General features: G+C 35.6%; 1 protein-coding gene across 1 annotated transcript in view; it reads left to right on the plus strand.

The window, feature by feature from the left end:
* The window catches only part of ATP9B (ATPase, class II, type 9B), a gene marked incomplete at its 5' end in the record, with an annotated part of 136,298 nt that overhangs the window by 80,166 nt on the left and 39,180 nt on the right, over positions 1-16,952 (plus strand). The window contains 2 exons of the mRNA XM_009892792.1: positions 3,577-3,737; positions 14,553-14,695. Of these exons, the coding sequence (XP_009891094.1) occupies positions 3,577-3,737; positions 14,553-14,695 (304 nt within the window). The remainder of the gene's footprint in view (positions 1-3,576; positions 3,738-14,552; positions 14,696-16,952) is intronic.

Raw genomic sequence — 16,952 nt, forward strand, 5'->3', positions numbered from 1 at the left:
GTATATAGTAGTCTATATATTTAAAAAAAAAAAAGAAATTATGAAATACCATGAATAATGTTTCTTACGCAAAGCTTGTTTTTGTCAGCCCAATGAAGAAAGATATATTTGAATTTCAGTAATTTTGAATACTTACCTTACTCTTTGCATAGATGCTACATCTGAGTTTAGACTAGAATTAATGAAAACATGACTAGTATTCAAGGTTTAATAAAGTTAAGTTCAGAGCATGTATTAGAATAGGAAAGAAAATTTTGTTTATAGTGCAAATTAAAGCCAAAGTCTATCTCAAACATACATACCATGAAATTTCATTGTAGTCAATATGGTGTTTGTCAGTGCAGAACCAGACTGATTACTGAAATATAATTACCTTCGTGGAGGAATTTGGTTGGCAGGGAAGTCGCTCCTAAGACAGTGCCTTAATACTTCAACAGGCTTAAAGTAGGGTGCTTAAAAAAGGCTATTTGTGAGCAGTTATTTCTAATGTACTTAAAACTGTAATTGAATAAAAAAAATGACTGCACTAGAATATTTTGAGAGATCTTTACCATTGTGCAACATTTTATTATCAAATTTGGCATTTTAATATTCTAGCAGAAATTTTTTTCTCATTTTCCAAGTAATATACTTTTTATAATGTTAGAAGAATTGTCTTATTACTGCGATAACAGCTTCAGAGGATAACCTTTCCCAAAAGTTAAGCATCTAGGGCAGCAATGGCAATATTGCTGTTCATGTTCTACTTCAGTAGTCAGAAAGGGGCTTTATTGTTTTCAACTTTTGGTAATTAAATCAAGACTTTTCTCATAGGATAATGACTAACACCTTGTAGTCCAAAATGTTAAGTTTAGATCTTTAATCATTTTCTCATTCAAAAATAAAGTATTCTTAAAACTTGTATGCTTTTTTTTTGGTGCAAGTAGACAATGCCATACTTCTTATTGATGGTATAAGCCATTATTGTACTGAGAACCATTAGCTATTTAAAACTTCGTGCATAAATTAAAGAAGAACTAAATGGATTTCCAGTTGTTGCCATTAGTAGCATTTTAGATTATACAGGCAATTATTGTGTTCATTATCTTAGAACAGTCCCTTTGCAAAACTGTTGTGGTTGTCTTAGACATTATGTACAAATTTTCCCTTGGAGATTAAAATTTCCAGTGGTGTGTTTAATTTTGTTAACACAGTTGGTACAAATAGAACAAATATTATGACAAGTAGAAGAAAATTTGCTTTTCTGATATAGCAATAAATCTGGAAAATTACTCAAATTCTTAATTCATCTGTTTCTTGTATTGTCATAATTATTCTGGTTACAATTATTTTCAAAAGGAAAGAAATATCTTTCTTTGGATGGTATATTTTATAAATGCTTTGATAAAATCAATGCAGTTAAAATGAAGTTTACCCACCTTTCTAGTATTCTGATGAATTTTAGAGAATGTTAGTGAATTTCTACACGAAATGTATCTGGATAATTCGTGTTTCATTAATTTGAGTGCAGAAGTTGTTTAAGTGGAAAGGCACAGAATTAAACTAATTAAGTATATTTCGATACATTATAGTAACTAACTTTTGAGAAATGGTGAATGCATTTCTATTAAAACTTTCTTTGTGCGCCTTCTTAAGTAGGGTTTTGCAATTGCCTTCACGTGCTATAGTAAATGAAAATATTAAAATTGACTATGGCCAATAGTATGATCTATATTGAAAAGGATGAGATTACTAATAGCAAACCAAATGTTCTTGAGCAAGAGATTTATAGTGTGCAAATTTTTCATCATCAACTTTTTTATTCTTTTAATATCTCTTCAAACACATTTTTGTTGGATTCCAAACTAAATCCACATCTGTCTTCATCAATTAGAAAGGTATTAATGCTTTGAATTAGCTACGTATCAGTGTGCAGTGGACTAAATTTAATGTTTCTGTCCAAAAAGTGGCATTCTTTCCAAAGCAGCTCTTTACTCATTTCTATACTGGGGTGGGGTTTTTGCGGGGGGCAGAGGGGGGAGCTGAGGGGAGAGATAGGCTTTCACTACTGTGATGCAGGGAAAAAAAAAAAGTGTGAGGTAGTGGTTATGCATATTGCAAGACAGTGATTCTTTATTTTATTACAAAAAAAGACCAACTCTAGAAGGCCAGATTAAATCATTCCTTTCACTTTTTAATGGGATTTGGATGAATAGAGTAAAATATGCACTTTGCATTCATTGATAGCATCTTTAGGTTGAGGTAATTGAGTCTTTTTTCCCTGACTGAATGAATAATGACTTCATCTGATCCTCAGCGAGGCCTGAAACTTAGGCTGCCTTTGTCAATGCAAAAAGATCTGGGCTTTGAAACATGCTCTACTTCCCTGGCTTAATTTTTCTTCATTTTAATCCAAAAACCTATTTTTCTCAATAATTCAAGCATAAACTATGTAGTAGTTGAAGCAGCGGAAATTGCAAGATATTTGTCCTCGTTGTGCCGCTTTTTAAATGCAGCTGATAAATCAGCCGCTGTGGTCTTCAGCTGCCTGGTTCTCTAGGGAAGGGACAGCCCATGTATAAGCAAGATTGCTGGAATTTTTAAGAACTATATTTAAAGTGGTTCTTTTGCATACTGTTTGTTATCTAAGGAAGTGTTATGTTTTACTGGTCTTACTGGCAAGACTTGGAGATAAAAGGGGCATCTGTAATGGGGCCTAGGAAACTCTTCCTGATATCATTTTCCCACGTATTTTACTGACTGCAAGAGCATCCCAATAAGTGGAGTATAAATACTTAGCTTACAGCATACATTATTGAAATGGTGAGAGTCTTAGCTACATAGCTTAAAAATATTTTTTCATGAGAAACAGTGGATGAAAGATACATTCTCAGTGTTGTTGCTAAAATGTTTCTAAATCAAATACCCTTCTACTTGTGAAAAGTGGAAGCCGTTTTACAATTTTGGTTTGGAAATTGATAGTCCACTTGATTATTGTTTATTATTATTATATTGAGCAACTGAAAGCTTCATACAATTAAAAATTATGTCTATGAAATTAGTTCAGATTTACAGACTGGGGGAGTATAGTTACATGAATGAGCAGGTAGCTCTGTTTCATTTGTCTGTTGATTCTTGACTCTAACAGGTTTTTGATCTTCTAGCAGTAAATGAGCGGTATCCACCCTACAAATATAATATACAGTGACAGTATTTTGCTGTGTGGATAGCAAAAGAAAATTATTCCTGCTCATTTGTTCATCTTTAGTTGTCTTTTCTCCTTATCCTCCTGTGTTCCTGTCCTGGGTCAGGGGATGGGGGAGGGATGTGTCAGACGTAAAGGCATTCAAAAGGCCTGGCTGGGACAGTTCACACTGGTTCTGGGAATTGTTATTGTCCTGTAACCAGGGAGCATCTCATGCATGCAAGCATAGGAACAGTAATCAATTCAGTTATCAAAATGCAGTTAATTGTTACAAGTGCATAGATTTTTAATAGGTAGGGATAAAAAAGCCAATAATAGCTAATTGTTTGCACTGCAAAAGTGTCAATTTAAGAAAAAGTCAGGACTAACTTGATTTATACTTCTTCCTCTAGGTTGGCTTGCTGGACCTAGAGTTGAATCAACTGACCAAAGCCTTGTTTTTGGCTTTAGTTGCACTATCAGTTGTTATGGTAACCTTGCAAGGATTTGTAGGCCCATGGTATCGCAACCTTTTCCGGTTCCTCCTTCTGTTTTCCTATATCATCCCAATCAGGTATGTATAAGAATGAAAGAAAAACACAGATGTCTAATTTCACTGAATGTGGCTTTCTTGAAATTTATACTTGCTTCTCATTGCGAAGGAAATTGATCTTATCAGGAAGCTGAAGGAGAAGGTGGCAACAAATCTGCTGATTCTTAACGGATCACTGTACAGAAAACAATACTGTTGTATTTTTTTGGTATAATGTTCATCTTACTGGACTAATCAGGATATCTAATCCTTTACGAGCATAAATGTATTAATAAGGATACAATCTTGGTATATCTGAGCATGTGGTTTTAGGAAATCATGTATTTGAATAAACTGTTCAGGTATACTTTGGAATTTTATTTTTAATGCCTTAAATACTGAAAACGTTCCATTTCTCTGGTTAAAATACAGACTTTTTACTACAATGATTAATTTAAATTGAATGGCTGAATAATGCAGGTGTGCTTTTACAATGAGAGGACTTCTAACGTGTAACCAAGTAGAGACTTGGCCTGAATTAATTAATTCATTAAGCATGAGTACTATATATTCAAATTGCAGATAAACTGGTACAGGAAATAATATCCTTGTGTGTAATCAAGTCTCCTGTGGACACAGAAGTGGGAACACTGACTCTGAAATGAATTTTGAGAACACTGACTCTGAAATGAATTTTTTTTCCTTGAATGGGTATTGCCTTTGCAAAATGGAAATACTCTCTGCTGTTTAAATACCCAGTGTTTAGATTAAGGTGGTTGTTAATTTTAGATGCTCTCTGGAACTCTTCAGTTTGAGATAAGTCACTCAGTAAGCCCAGTAGCTAGCCACAGAGTTAACAACAACTACACCATAGGTTGTTAGTCCCCTCAAGTTTGCACATAATATTTAAATCCATGTAGTGTAAGGAGGAAAAAAAAAAAAACAACCCAGGAGGATTTTGTTAGGTATTTTAATCTAAGCTTACATGACTTACATGTTACTGTGTTCATATTTTTTAAGTACATGTCTATGTGAAGGCAGCGGTATCATATTTGACAAATTTGATGCTCAGGAAGTATTTGTCTTAAGGTTTTATAACTTAAAGGACTTGTATTTTTATACTACTTTTGTGTTGCAAGAGCAACTGATTCTGTTGGGAAGTTGAAGGAGAAGGTTCCAGCAAATCTACTGCGGAATTGAGGAGATCTCATTGTAGAAACTGGTCATCTTAGAACAGTTTCCACTTCTTGTAACTGGCTCTTGTTTTTATTTACACATTCGTGGTTCAGTTTTGTGGTATCTTTCTGAACACTGCCATTTTTTTAACTCCCTTTCTGCTTGTATGATGCTGCTATTCAGGTCATGTTGTCATTCCCCCCATACACACAGAGTTACTGAATATTATGCTTATCCGTGTGAAGAGGCAAAAAGTGCAGCATTCAAGTGATAAGTAAAGTCTGCATATTGCTGAAAGAAGCACTTAATCATCGAAGACATGAAGGGGAAGGGAAAAATGAGCTAAGAGTATAAAGGATCACTTGTTGTCGGTCACTCTGTTCTTCCATAATAAACATACTAAGCCAGAACTTATTAAAGTGGTTAAAAGACAGATATATCTTTGTTACTGGATGCAAGAGGATTAAGAGCATATAGGTGGTGTAAGTAAATTCGACTCTATATTGAAAGTTCAACATATGCCACTGAAAAACATGTTGATTGAGCAGCTCATTATCAACTCTTAAGAGAGCAGTTTAGTGGACTTGTGAAATAGTTCGTTTCCAAAAATAATATATCAGATACAGCTAATACCATTTTTCAATTGCTTGTGGGAAATAATATACAAAGTGGAAGTATTAGAGAATGTGATTGGTTTAATTCTGAGATGGACCATGTAGTCACTCTATGGAAGATCAGGGAAGAGTCTAACAGAGAATACTTTTTTCTCTAGAGGTTTATCTATTTCTATACCAACTTTTCTTCAACTCAGTTCATTCGTATGCAGGGTTGCTTCCCACACTGTCAGCAAAATAGACAACTCCAGTCATACCGGGGTTCAAAGAAAACTACAATTTCTCTTCCTTTCTTCTGGATGTTAAGCATGGAAATGACTTATTCTTTAGGCTGCGTTTGGAGTGTAAATTCTTGGAGATTAAAATTGCAAGACTAATGACACTGAAGCACCAGGTGTTGTGTTCTGTCATTATTTTTAAAATAGCTGTATGGGGAAGATAATGAACTTTTCACAGGTAAAGGAAATGAACGTGGGAGATTAGGATTGACTGGTAGAGGCACACCATGTCTGAACTCATGCACACATGAAATGTGTTGATTGATGGTTTTAGAGAATTCAGGAAGTTCCTAAATATGGAGCTGATTTTTTTGTTGGCTTTCAGTTTGCAGGGCAAGGGAAATTCCAGATATACAATAAAAATAACTTTTGATGGCCAGACATGTTTGGTGAAGATGAGGAGGAGGAGGTAACTAACTGTTAGCAGAGTTTAACTGATCTCTGTGCAGCCTCTTCTATTAATAGGAAGAGGAACTTTTTTTTGCTTCAGGGAGTTCCTTGTGATTTATCTGCATCCTAAATACGTCTCTAGATCAATGTTGCTTCAGTGTGTGAAGGGTATTACTGTGGGGTATGAAAGACTTCAGAGGTATAAACATAAAGCAACTGTAAAAAAAAAAAAAAACAAAAAACAAACCAAAAAAACCCCCACCCCACCCCCCCAAAAACCCAAATCAAAACAATACAACCAAACAAAAAACACCAGAACAGCCAACACCCACCCTACCCTCCCCCCAAAAAAGCCCACAACTTTGCAAACATTCTGTAGTGTACAACGATTCAAGGAAAATGGAGAAAAAGTAGTAGTAAACAAACCTCGAAAGCTTAGCCCAGCTCTCAATTGGTTGTAAGTTAGAACCAGTGTGCTCAAAATGTTTTGAACAGCCCCACAGTCTCAGAAACATTTGGCTGTTAAAAATTATTCTTCTGTATTGGCATTTCTTTGCCCCCTATAGAGGAAGCATAGCCCAGGGAGCCTCCATAGGGAATCGGTCTCCCTACAAAGTTAATCTATTTGAATTCCTTAAAATGTGTTGGGAAAGAGGATAGAAAGCAAGTCTCTGACAGACTGTCCAAAACCAAATAAATCTCTCTAGGAGTATGCTCACCCACTCTCTGAATTTTTCCACATTCCTCGATTTTCTTAGGCTTTTTTCTAATTGGCTCTAGCCAGTTAGGGATGCAGTAATGCCCATCCATAGGTTCTTCCAGTGTCACTGAGACCATTTCATTACTTGTTTTAAATAAAATCACCACTTGAAATACAGTCTCCATTAGTTTACAAGATCACAACTGAGGTCACTTCCAACCTAGACAATTCTATGATTCTGTGTCACCTAGTGCAGTTATAACATAGCAGGCTGGGGGGAGCATGTGTCCTCAAGTGTGTCCATGCTGCTTTTCTGTGTGATACCAGTGTGGAAGTTCTTAGGCCTGTTAGGCCTGTGTTGTTTCCTTTTTTTTTTCCTTTTTTTTTTCCAAATAGTAAGGTCCATTTGTTGAACAACTTGTATTTTTCTGGATTGTCTATATTCTGAATGATGAAGGTCAGAGAGCAAAAACAGTCACAGTAATGAAAAGTCAGTATCTCAGGTGGGGGAAAATGAAGTAAAGTTTTGTCATTGTTATGCTATCTTTTACCTTATTACCCAATTTAATTCTATCACTGTGGTTCTAGATACATTCTTTTTAATTTTGTATCTTTTTAAAATCAGGCTTGCGTTTCTATAAGAGTTTAATTTCCCTTTTGTGTGGCACTGAAGACACTTACCATACACATTTAAAATTCCAATACAAATCATGTAAGTCTTGAATGGTTTTTCCTTCAATTTTTGCAGCTACTAATTTGATCAGTTGTTTTAGTTTTAATTTTTTTTGAAAAAGCTGTCAGAGACACAGTTTGTATTTTTAAGTACAAAAGAATAGAAGAGTCTTCAATCAATGTGGGATGTGAGATACCCGCTCTCAACTACTGAGCTGAAAAATCACACTGTGTATATGGGTGCAGGAAAGATTGTTGGGCTGTTGGAGAGCCTTCCCACAAAGCAATTCTGTCCTTTCCCCTGACGTTTAGTTGTAGCATCTTTTCATCAGCTCACTTGAGCTGCCATAGTAATCAGTTCAGAAATGACAGCCAAGGAAAAGGCTAGCCTTAGTGATGGTACAGTACCACCAAATTGGATCCCCTCCGCCACCAAGTAATGGGACTTCGTTTATGCATTGTCCAGTCATCTTCAACACCTTGAAAGACAAAGTGAGTTGCACTTTAACTTGAATCCTTTTGTTTGGTTGCTTTGGTTTTGGTTTTCTATTTCGCCCCCCAAAAAAATGTAGGCAGAAAAGTTTTTCAAGATAATTTAGGCTTAGCCAAGCAGTGTTTGGTGAAATCACTGCCTCACGTGTACAAGCTTGTGAATTCTGTAGCTCTACATGCTTCTACCTGGCTGATAAGAAATGTAGAGGATTTACCATAAAATGATAAGATATTGTCTGGGGAGCTGGCAAAAATGTGTATCATCCAGACTTAATATTTAGTAGCAGTTTAAAGCTGGATTGACAGGGGCTTAATCAACCGTCTTTTTAGGAGGATCCTTTGGTTTTGGTGTACACAGAAGCTGAAATGTCTTTTGTCCCTTCCTTCAGACACCCCAAGACTTCTGGGTGCTGAGCCATTCTGCCAAAATAAGCTGTCCCAAATGCCTGGAACACTTTGTGCTTAAATTTTAGAGCACACCTCACTCCCAGCTGCTTTTTTCTGGGTCTCCAAGAGGAACATTTAAAGAAAATCTTTCAAGTTATGTCAGTCTGTTTTCAGTGGGCAGTGAGGAAAACACTGCTAGGAAGTCTTGTATTTGAAATTCATTAATATCCAATCAAATTCTGGATCCTACAAATATGAAAAAGGAGATTTTATTCAGTGTGCTCCTGTGTATTCCCAAGCTCCAGGGAACTCACACCTATACAGGACTGTAGTGTTTGTCTAACAGCAGCAAGCAGCTATGCTGCTTTAAATCATACTGTACTTTGTGCTGTCCGTGTTGGAGCTCTAATCTATACAATATACAGGTGTGAGAGTATCAGTATATGTAGTCTCACATATAGAGACAGAGTATATATTAGATATACGATGCAAAGTTTTCCATGTGGAAGAGCTAAAGAGCTACTCATAAAGTAGTTTAAGCAATCCTTATAAATGTGTATTATACCTCTATACCATATCATGATATATAGAGACTGAAAAATATTATAAAAAGCTTCTTGATATTTTACAAACTAATTTTGACTTCTTCATGCAACAGGAGCTATGGGGTGTCTCTCATGCTAAGAGTAAGTCTTACCTTGACCAGTATGGTGCTGTACTACTGCCTGACCTAGCTTTGTGCTGTTCTTGCAATGTCTGATAGTCATGCTACATAGAGAAAGCACAATCAGTTTAAAAAAAAGTTATTTAACAGATCTATTGCAGTAGATCATTTTCCTTTCTAACCTTGCAACATTGCCTATTTGCTTCTAGTTGTTTTTGGTTTTAATCTAATAGTATTACAGTAAGTAATGCCAAATTTGTCCAGAATACACTAAAAATACTCATTTTAAACATTATTTGTATTAGACATCTAATGTCAATATTGTTGCCATTGTATAAGAAGCTTAATGTAAGAAGGCATCTGACCTGATAAATGTGAAAATAACAAAGAAACATTTTTAAGAGGAAGTGATTGTTGTTATTCTGAGCTGCATATGCTACATCTCTTGTGCCAAGGCGCTCGTTTGACATGCGTTCTATTTGTATTTTGTACTCTACTGTGTCTTCAGCATGTAAGAAATTAATAGATTAATTTTCGCATTAATTATTCCCCAGATTTCCTCCTGAGGTTTTAAGTTCTACCTGTGTTACAGCATCTAATTTTCTGTACCTAGGTTGCATGTGGCCCTTGAAAAACTACATGTGCCACAGTCACTATAGCAATACAGGGTTGATACACATTTTTTTGCCACACATATTTAAGCATAACTGTGGGATTGAGGTCACTTTTAAAGTGACATTCGTTGCTTGGGTTTTATGTGAAGTGCTGTGTGTACCTCCTTTCATTTCCTTTTATACGCTTACATAATAGACAAAATTTAGAAAAATTATTCCAGGAGAACTAGTGAGACCTATTATGAAGCAAACAAGAACACAGATTTGACACACTTCTTGGGAGTATCGGACAGATAGCAGAGAAGACTAAATAAAAATATATATAGTGGGCTAAACACAAAAGGAATATTATATTCAAATTTCCTCTCCAAATAATATATGGAAGAAAGGGAATGAGGGATTAAAGGGATGAGCTATGGGTTGATTTTTATTTATTTAGGTCTTGATAGAATATTGTGTTTAAGAAGTAATTTCTGTTTTGTTCTATTTTTATTTGTTTAGTGCCAGTTAATAGAAGGCTCCAAAATCACTTTCGTGAAGATTTAACTTCCCAGGCATGTTGAAATTAAAACACTTTTGGTTGTTTCTTGACCAGTAATTTAAAAATTATTCCATATTGTTTCCTAGATTGTAAATAATGTCTTTATCTGTGTATAGTTTATATCTATTTCAAGCATGTAGGGATATGGGAAGCTTAGGTGGTATAGCCAGAGGGAATTGGGCACAATTTTGGGTACTAATGTGACCCAAATATGATCTTCAGTATGTCATTTAAAAAGAAGTCCTGAAAATAAAAAGACTACATCTCAATCACTTTATTTATTTTAAAAATTGCATACCACTATGGGTACTCACTTATCTGGAGTTTTGACAGGGCTTTGGTGTTGTTTTTTTTTTACTACAAAACTTCTGCTTATATACTTCTGCTCAGGAAGTTCTGCCTGCCCGCCAAAGCTCAAATAAAGCTATAATTCCATTTTGATTCAAATTCATACTTGAATTTTATTAGGCACAGTATCACTTTATTCACAAAATTATCTTTGCTAACTTCATGAGGTCTTGATCGCTTTTCACCGAGTCGTGAAAGGCATAATGTTTCTGAAGTTTCTAAATGTATTTGTCTGAAAGTTTCTTATTGAAGGCCCTTGCTTATTGGCAAATTTGTCCATTTTGACTAAAAAACAAAATCAGAAATCTTTACAAGGGGCCCTAACTTCATTAACATTTGGCAAAAAATGAAATCTAGAAGTCCTGTAAGTATGAATTTGTTTAACTTAAAACACTACTCATGTTTTTGAGGGAATAAAAGCAAAAGTATCTGGTTTTAACTTGTAGTAAAAGCAGTGTGTATTCTGAAATTTCTTACTGATTTGTTCTGAAGCGGAATTGCTGAGAAATGCCACCCTGGCTCTTAGTGGAATAAATCCCCAGGTTGGATGAAAGTTGCCTTAGGGTTTGCCTGCTCTAGGGTAACTACGGCTGAGGTTGAGAGACAGGAAACTTCACACTATTATGTTCACTAAATATGCCTGTTCTCTGCAACAGCCTTCAGATATCTATATTAACATACTGTGTCTAAACATTGCATGTTAATTGGTTTGCTAAAAATTCGTGTTACTGATACAACAGTGTGCTAATGCTACATATGATGCTGTTCTCTGCATTTCCGTTAATAACTGATGTGCATGGAGTCTTTTAAATTGGATGAAATTGAGAAGGATCTAAAAACTGGTAAATTTAATGTTTTTGGCTAGATAATGAGTTTTCTTAAAGTCCACAAAGGATTTATGAGAAGTGATAGCTAATATTGTCAGGCACTGAAAGTAGTTTGGTGTTGAGTAAGCTTAGTATCTCTTTGTTTTATTGTGTAAAAGTTCTTGAACTTATCAGTCAGGTATTTCTATCTGTTCCTGTGAAGCTCTGTTAGAGACATTTCCAGTTTTGAAAGCAAACTCAGTATTGATAGGCCTCCATCATTTTTAGTGTTACAGCAGTGTCCATAATGTGCTAGGTGATAGCTACAATGATTTCAAAGACAAAAATTTCCTCTAAGGCAACAAACGCCAAGTGAAGGAAGTGAGAGCAGGATAGAGCATACAAATTTTAGAATTAATACTGAAGAGGCATCTATAGCCCTGATTTCTTATTTTATTTCTGGTTAATTCTTTATTTATCTTAATAATTCAAGCATGTACGCAATACCTCTGTGCCAGAAAGCTGGCTTGGACTTTGCTAGTCACCAGGGAGACATTATTTCTCTGGAGGCCAGTGGTTCCAGCTTTCTATTGGGTCCATCAGCATAAAGGAGATACACTCTGTTCCACTTAGCAGTGTATGCTGGAAAGCCTTGATGCTTTCAAACACAGATTTCTCCTCACCACTCAGCATGAGAAGCTGTTCTTTTTTTTTTTTTTTCTTTCTTACCTTTAAATTATATTTAAGTGAAATTATAATGAAATGCATATAGAGAGTGTTTAGAACATTAAAACCAGATAACACACGTGCTTATAAAAGATGCAAGTGAAGATATGAACCACACTTCAGCTTTGAGAGACTTTTCTGATTTAATCTTACTGAAGTACAGTTTTTCCTATCTGGATGACTTTGTAGGTCTCCACTGGCAGAGAAGCCATGTGGATTTCTCTGTGTGCCATATACCTGAGATTGCAGCTCTTAAATAGAGCTTTCGTTGCAGAATTCCTGTTTCGGTATGCCAGGCAGAAAAAAATATTTATAGCCCACATGCCTCTTTGAAGCAGGGTGATGTGTGGCTTTCATTCTTCACTTACTCTGCTTACTCCTGGCTAGAGCAAATGTCTAGCTGTTCTTAAATAAAGTAAGTGTGCTTGTGTTTCTCTTCTTGAGCTAGACAGCATCCTTTGTACTTGACTGGCTAACTAGTAGGTTCTCATCCTTAAGAGGAATAAATCTTTTCCAGTTCCCTCTGTTGACTGATTGATACATATCTCAGTGTGAAGTGTGTTACTTGGTTCTTGTATTCTCTCTAATGCTGTCAGTTAACAGACATACATAATACAAATACCGGTTGCTCAGGACAGGCTCTGGATTGAGTAAGACAGGGTAAAACTGGAGTTAACCAGTGTGAGGCAAGTGACTTCCAGTATTTTTTTACTTGTTATGCTGTAGCATTTTCAATAAAAAGAATCTAGTAGAGTTCTTCTGTTGTCTGTCCTAATTTTTGTTATATATTTGTGTTTCTGAAGGCAGCTGAGTCCACGTATGATACTGCACAACTAATTGGGGTGGATCACTAGGTAGGGGAATGGTTTCCTGCTGCTGCTGATTTTAATGGGAAAATAAGAGCTAGTTAAAGAACAAAATACCATCTTGAATGCTCAAGAATCTTGTATCAAAAAGGCTTGTTCCTTTTCGTGCTGGAACATGTGTTGTCTTCTGCTGTACAAATTCAGGAAGGAGGGGATGTGGAATAAACTGATTTTTTTCGGTATGTGCTGAAATTTCATATATTCTCACAATTCTAGTTAAATACATCTCTTTATGGGATATTGCAGTTTGTGACTCACTGTTCCCTCCACTGTTACCTCAGGTAATTCACAACCAATCTGTTGCTGTGGTTGCAAGAGGACAGATGAAAAGTGTTTGTGGCTGCTGTTTTGGTTATGCTGTAAAGCAGCACTTCAGGAACTGTTAAAAAAAAGTCTGACATGCATTAGCAGTATTTTGACCTTGATATATGCTTTTGAACAGCTTTAACAGTCACTCTGAGTCCTGTGCCCTGGGCAAATTAGCTACAAGTAGTTCATGTAGCCACTGTCCCAGTCGTTTTTTTCAGTGTTTCTGTTAGAGCAAAGTCAACAGAAATGAACATGTGCCTATTCCTTAGTCACTGGTCCTCTGATGTGGTAGCAACAATGTGGTGAATAGGTAAAGGAAAGTGGCATTTTAGAGTTTTAAAACGAGGTGGCATAGAGCATTTACTTTTGGGGAAGAACAGTGTGATTGATTAATGTTATCGCTGACTGGCATGAGTGAAGACTTTTTTATTGTAGGAATACAGGGTATAAAGGCAATTAATTCTTGTATGACGTAGACATGGAAACATTAACAAATAAATATGCAGACACCAAGTGAACTGGAAAAAAAACACTTTTTTGTGCTTCTTTGTGTAATCAGTAAAATTTGCTGCAAATTACAATTTCTAGTACAGAGCTATGCAAATGTTCCTTATTGCTGCTGGAAGTAGCAACTCCAGCCCACATGCCATCACATGAGGGTGCATTTTGCTGCTTGGGCACTATCCTGCTTTTGCAATAGAGAGCCTCTGTAACTACATCTTGGGAAGGAGAGCAACATTGTTGATTGGTTGTGGTGGGAAAGGGAACTTGACAAATGTAGTTGTGCTTTCCTAAAGAAAAAACAGTTTTTTAAAAAACAGTGACTTGAAGAGGTACAAAAATATTTGTACTTTCACATCATAAAGAAAACATAGGTGTTTTGGTTTTTTTAACAGATAAAAACTGTGGCTTGAATAGTGATCTAGTCTTATTGATAAAATGTATATAATATTCTCATCTGTCTAAGTGTATTAATGCAATTGTGTCAAGAATCTCCAGAGTGTTGCAATCTGTCTCATGCAGAAGGGATGGTATTGCGTTTGTTTGTATCGCAGTGGCTTCTAAAAGTCTGGGATGGAGCCTGAATTTCTAATGTGATATGTACTCTACAAACACATAACAAAAAAACATTGTTCCAAAATGTTTGTTGTATATAGTTTTTAAGATATTTTTTTCCCAGGTATCCTAAAAAGAGCTTCTAGTTTTATTTATATGGTTATAACTTTTGGTTTGCCTAATATTTCCACTGATTATGGTATAAATTTCCTTTGCAGTTTACGTGTGAACTTGGACATGGGTAAGGCAGCCTATGGGTGGATGATTATGAAAGATGACAATATTCCTGGAACAGTTGTTCGAACTAGCACCATACCAGAAGAGTTGGGACGATTAGTTTATTTACTAACGGATAAAACAGGTATATCAGGTTACAATTCTGAAATACGACTTTTTTTGTAAAATTTCCAAAATTTATTCTATATTTCAATATGTTAATGTAAGAATAGATTTAGACTACTGATTTTTATTTTTCAGTAAAGTTTTAAGCATGTGCTTGAGGACATTGTACCAGTACCAATAGGCTTAGGTAAGCCGGTACTTACGTGTGAAAGTTGGTATTTGGTAGTAATCTGATTTATTCCAGTGAGAACACACCTGCTATAGTAACAGGACATTGGATAGCATTAGTAAGAGTACCATCTATCTTACTCTGAAGACTCTGGATTGCTATTTTATTCTGCACCTCATTCCTACTGCAGTATTATATGATAGTAACAGTTAAGAATGACATTCAAGAAAGCAAGTCATGTCCAAAACAAGTCATAAGATCAGCCTCCAAAATGACATCTGTTATCCTTATGAAGTTAGTTGCTCTTTATATTACAAAGACCTGCTCTAGAGCTGCTGAATGACTTCATCTTCATAACTGTAACCTGTTACTATACCTGACCTGGTGTAGTGGAAAACCCAACCCTTAACGGGATCAGAAAGTAGGTAAGTGTGTGAAGGAGTAATACCTTGCGCTGTGCTACCTCCTGCCATTATGACTGACAGGTGTTACAGTCTTACCATGCCCTTAGTTCTAGATGTATTTAAGGAATCTTAAAGTTTGCTTTGGAAAATATCATAATAAATAACAAGTTATGTAGCAAATACAGTATTTCTTCTGCTTTCTTGGTTCTTTCTGAGATTGAATAAATCAGTTCAAGTAAACGTACTATTTTTTGAAGAAGTCAAACTTTTGAACTGAGAAAGTTGTTTCTCAAACACCTGAAGAAATTTTGTAGTGGTTTTAAGTAAAATATAGTTCAAAGCAGTGAGAAAGCATTTGGGGAGGTGGACAGGGGTTGGCCTCTGTTACACTGTTCAGAAAACATAATACCCAGTTTACATCTCTTTCTGCTTGAAATAATTCCACATTCCCTCACATGCTGAACACTTCCATTACTGCATATTTTGAATTGAAATGTAAATTTAATATATTACCACATTTTCAAAACACACTCATTTTTTTTCTATAGGTACATATGTTACCCTGTACACTTCTGAATGCTGTTCTTCTGTTTCGTAAAAGATAAAGACAACTGCCACCTTGTTTCTTAGCTTGTAGAAAAATGTATTGCTAATTATAGTGTGGTAATTCTTTAAAGCAAGTGAACATTTCTTCTTTTAACAAGTTTTATTTCAGTTAGCTAATGATTTGTATGCTATTTGAAACTCCTTATTGATTTTAATTGCACCCTTCATCATGATAATTTTAAGAGTGCTGTCTCATCAAAGGCTTGAAATATGTAATTTACAGCATATGTTTTGGAAAAAAAAAAGTTTAAAAATAATTAATTTTCAAAACAGTGCAGTAGAGTTCATTCGTCCAAAGCACTACATTGTAAGCAAAAGGAATGTATACTTCTTAAACTTTCCTGACAGAGAATCTAGTTGCCATACCAAACTGGAAATGCAGTTCAAGTGTTGAGGAATTCTGCCTACACTTAGGCTGCACTGAAAATTAAGAGGCTTGCTAAATAAAATGCTAACAGTTCATTCAACCAACTCTGCAATGCAAGAATTAGATTCTAACTCTGGTGATCAGTTTATATTCTGTGGCAGGAGCAGTGTACTATCTCTTCTTTTCTTCAAGCTGTATGTACCTACTACCCTGATTGAGAAATAGAAGATTGTTGGAAAAAGAAAAAAAAAAAAAAGCTGCTGCAGTTCTACTTCTAGAAAGACAACCCATACACTTAACCTAATACAACAGTAGTTAAAAAACTTAAAATAACAGTAATTAAAACCTGCAAATTTAAAACTATTTTTAGTTCTGGACAAACATGTTGCCGATGTAGCTTTTACCCAAGTATATTGGTAGCTGCTTCCAGTTTCCTTCTCTGAATACACTTGGTCTCATTCTGCATTTCATCATAAATGTGAAATTTACTGTTAGGTAATGAACAGAATCTGTACAGTTAATCCCTGATAGCCATTGCATGATTATACACTGTTCATGAGAGCTGGCTTCAGTACTTTCTCACTTGAGTTTTCAGTTCTAGTCATATAAACCAGTTGATTCTGTTCTTCTGCCCATTTAAGGCTTGGCTGTCAGAGGAGAAGGAAGAGAGACAGTTTTGTGGCCATCTGTCCAAGTGGGTGCTACTAAAAAGCGGAAGTAAAAGGCTGGT

This window comes from Charadrius vociferus, unplaced genomic scaffold (assembly GCF_000708025.1).
Source record: "Charadrius vociferus isolate BGI_N301 unplaced genomic scaffold, ASM70802v2 scaffold629, whole genome shotgun sequence".
Lineage (NCBI taxonomy): Eukaryota > Metazoa > Chordata > Aves > Charadriiformes > Charadriidae > Charadrius > Charadrius vociferus.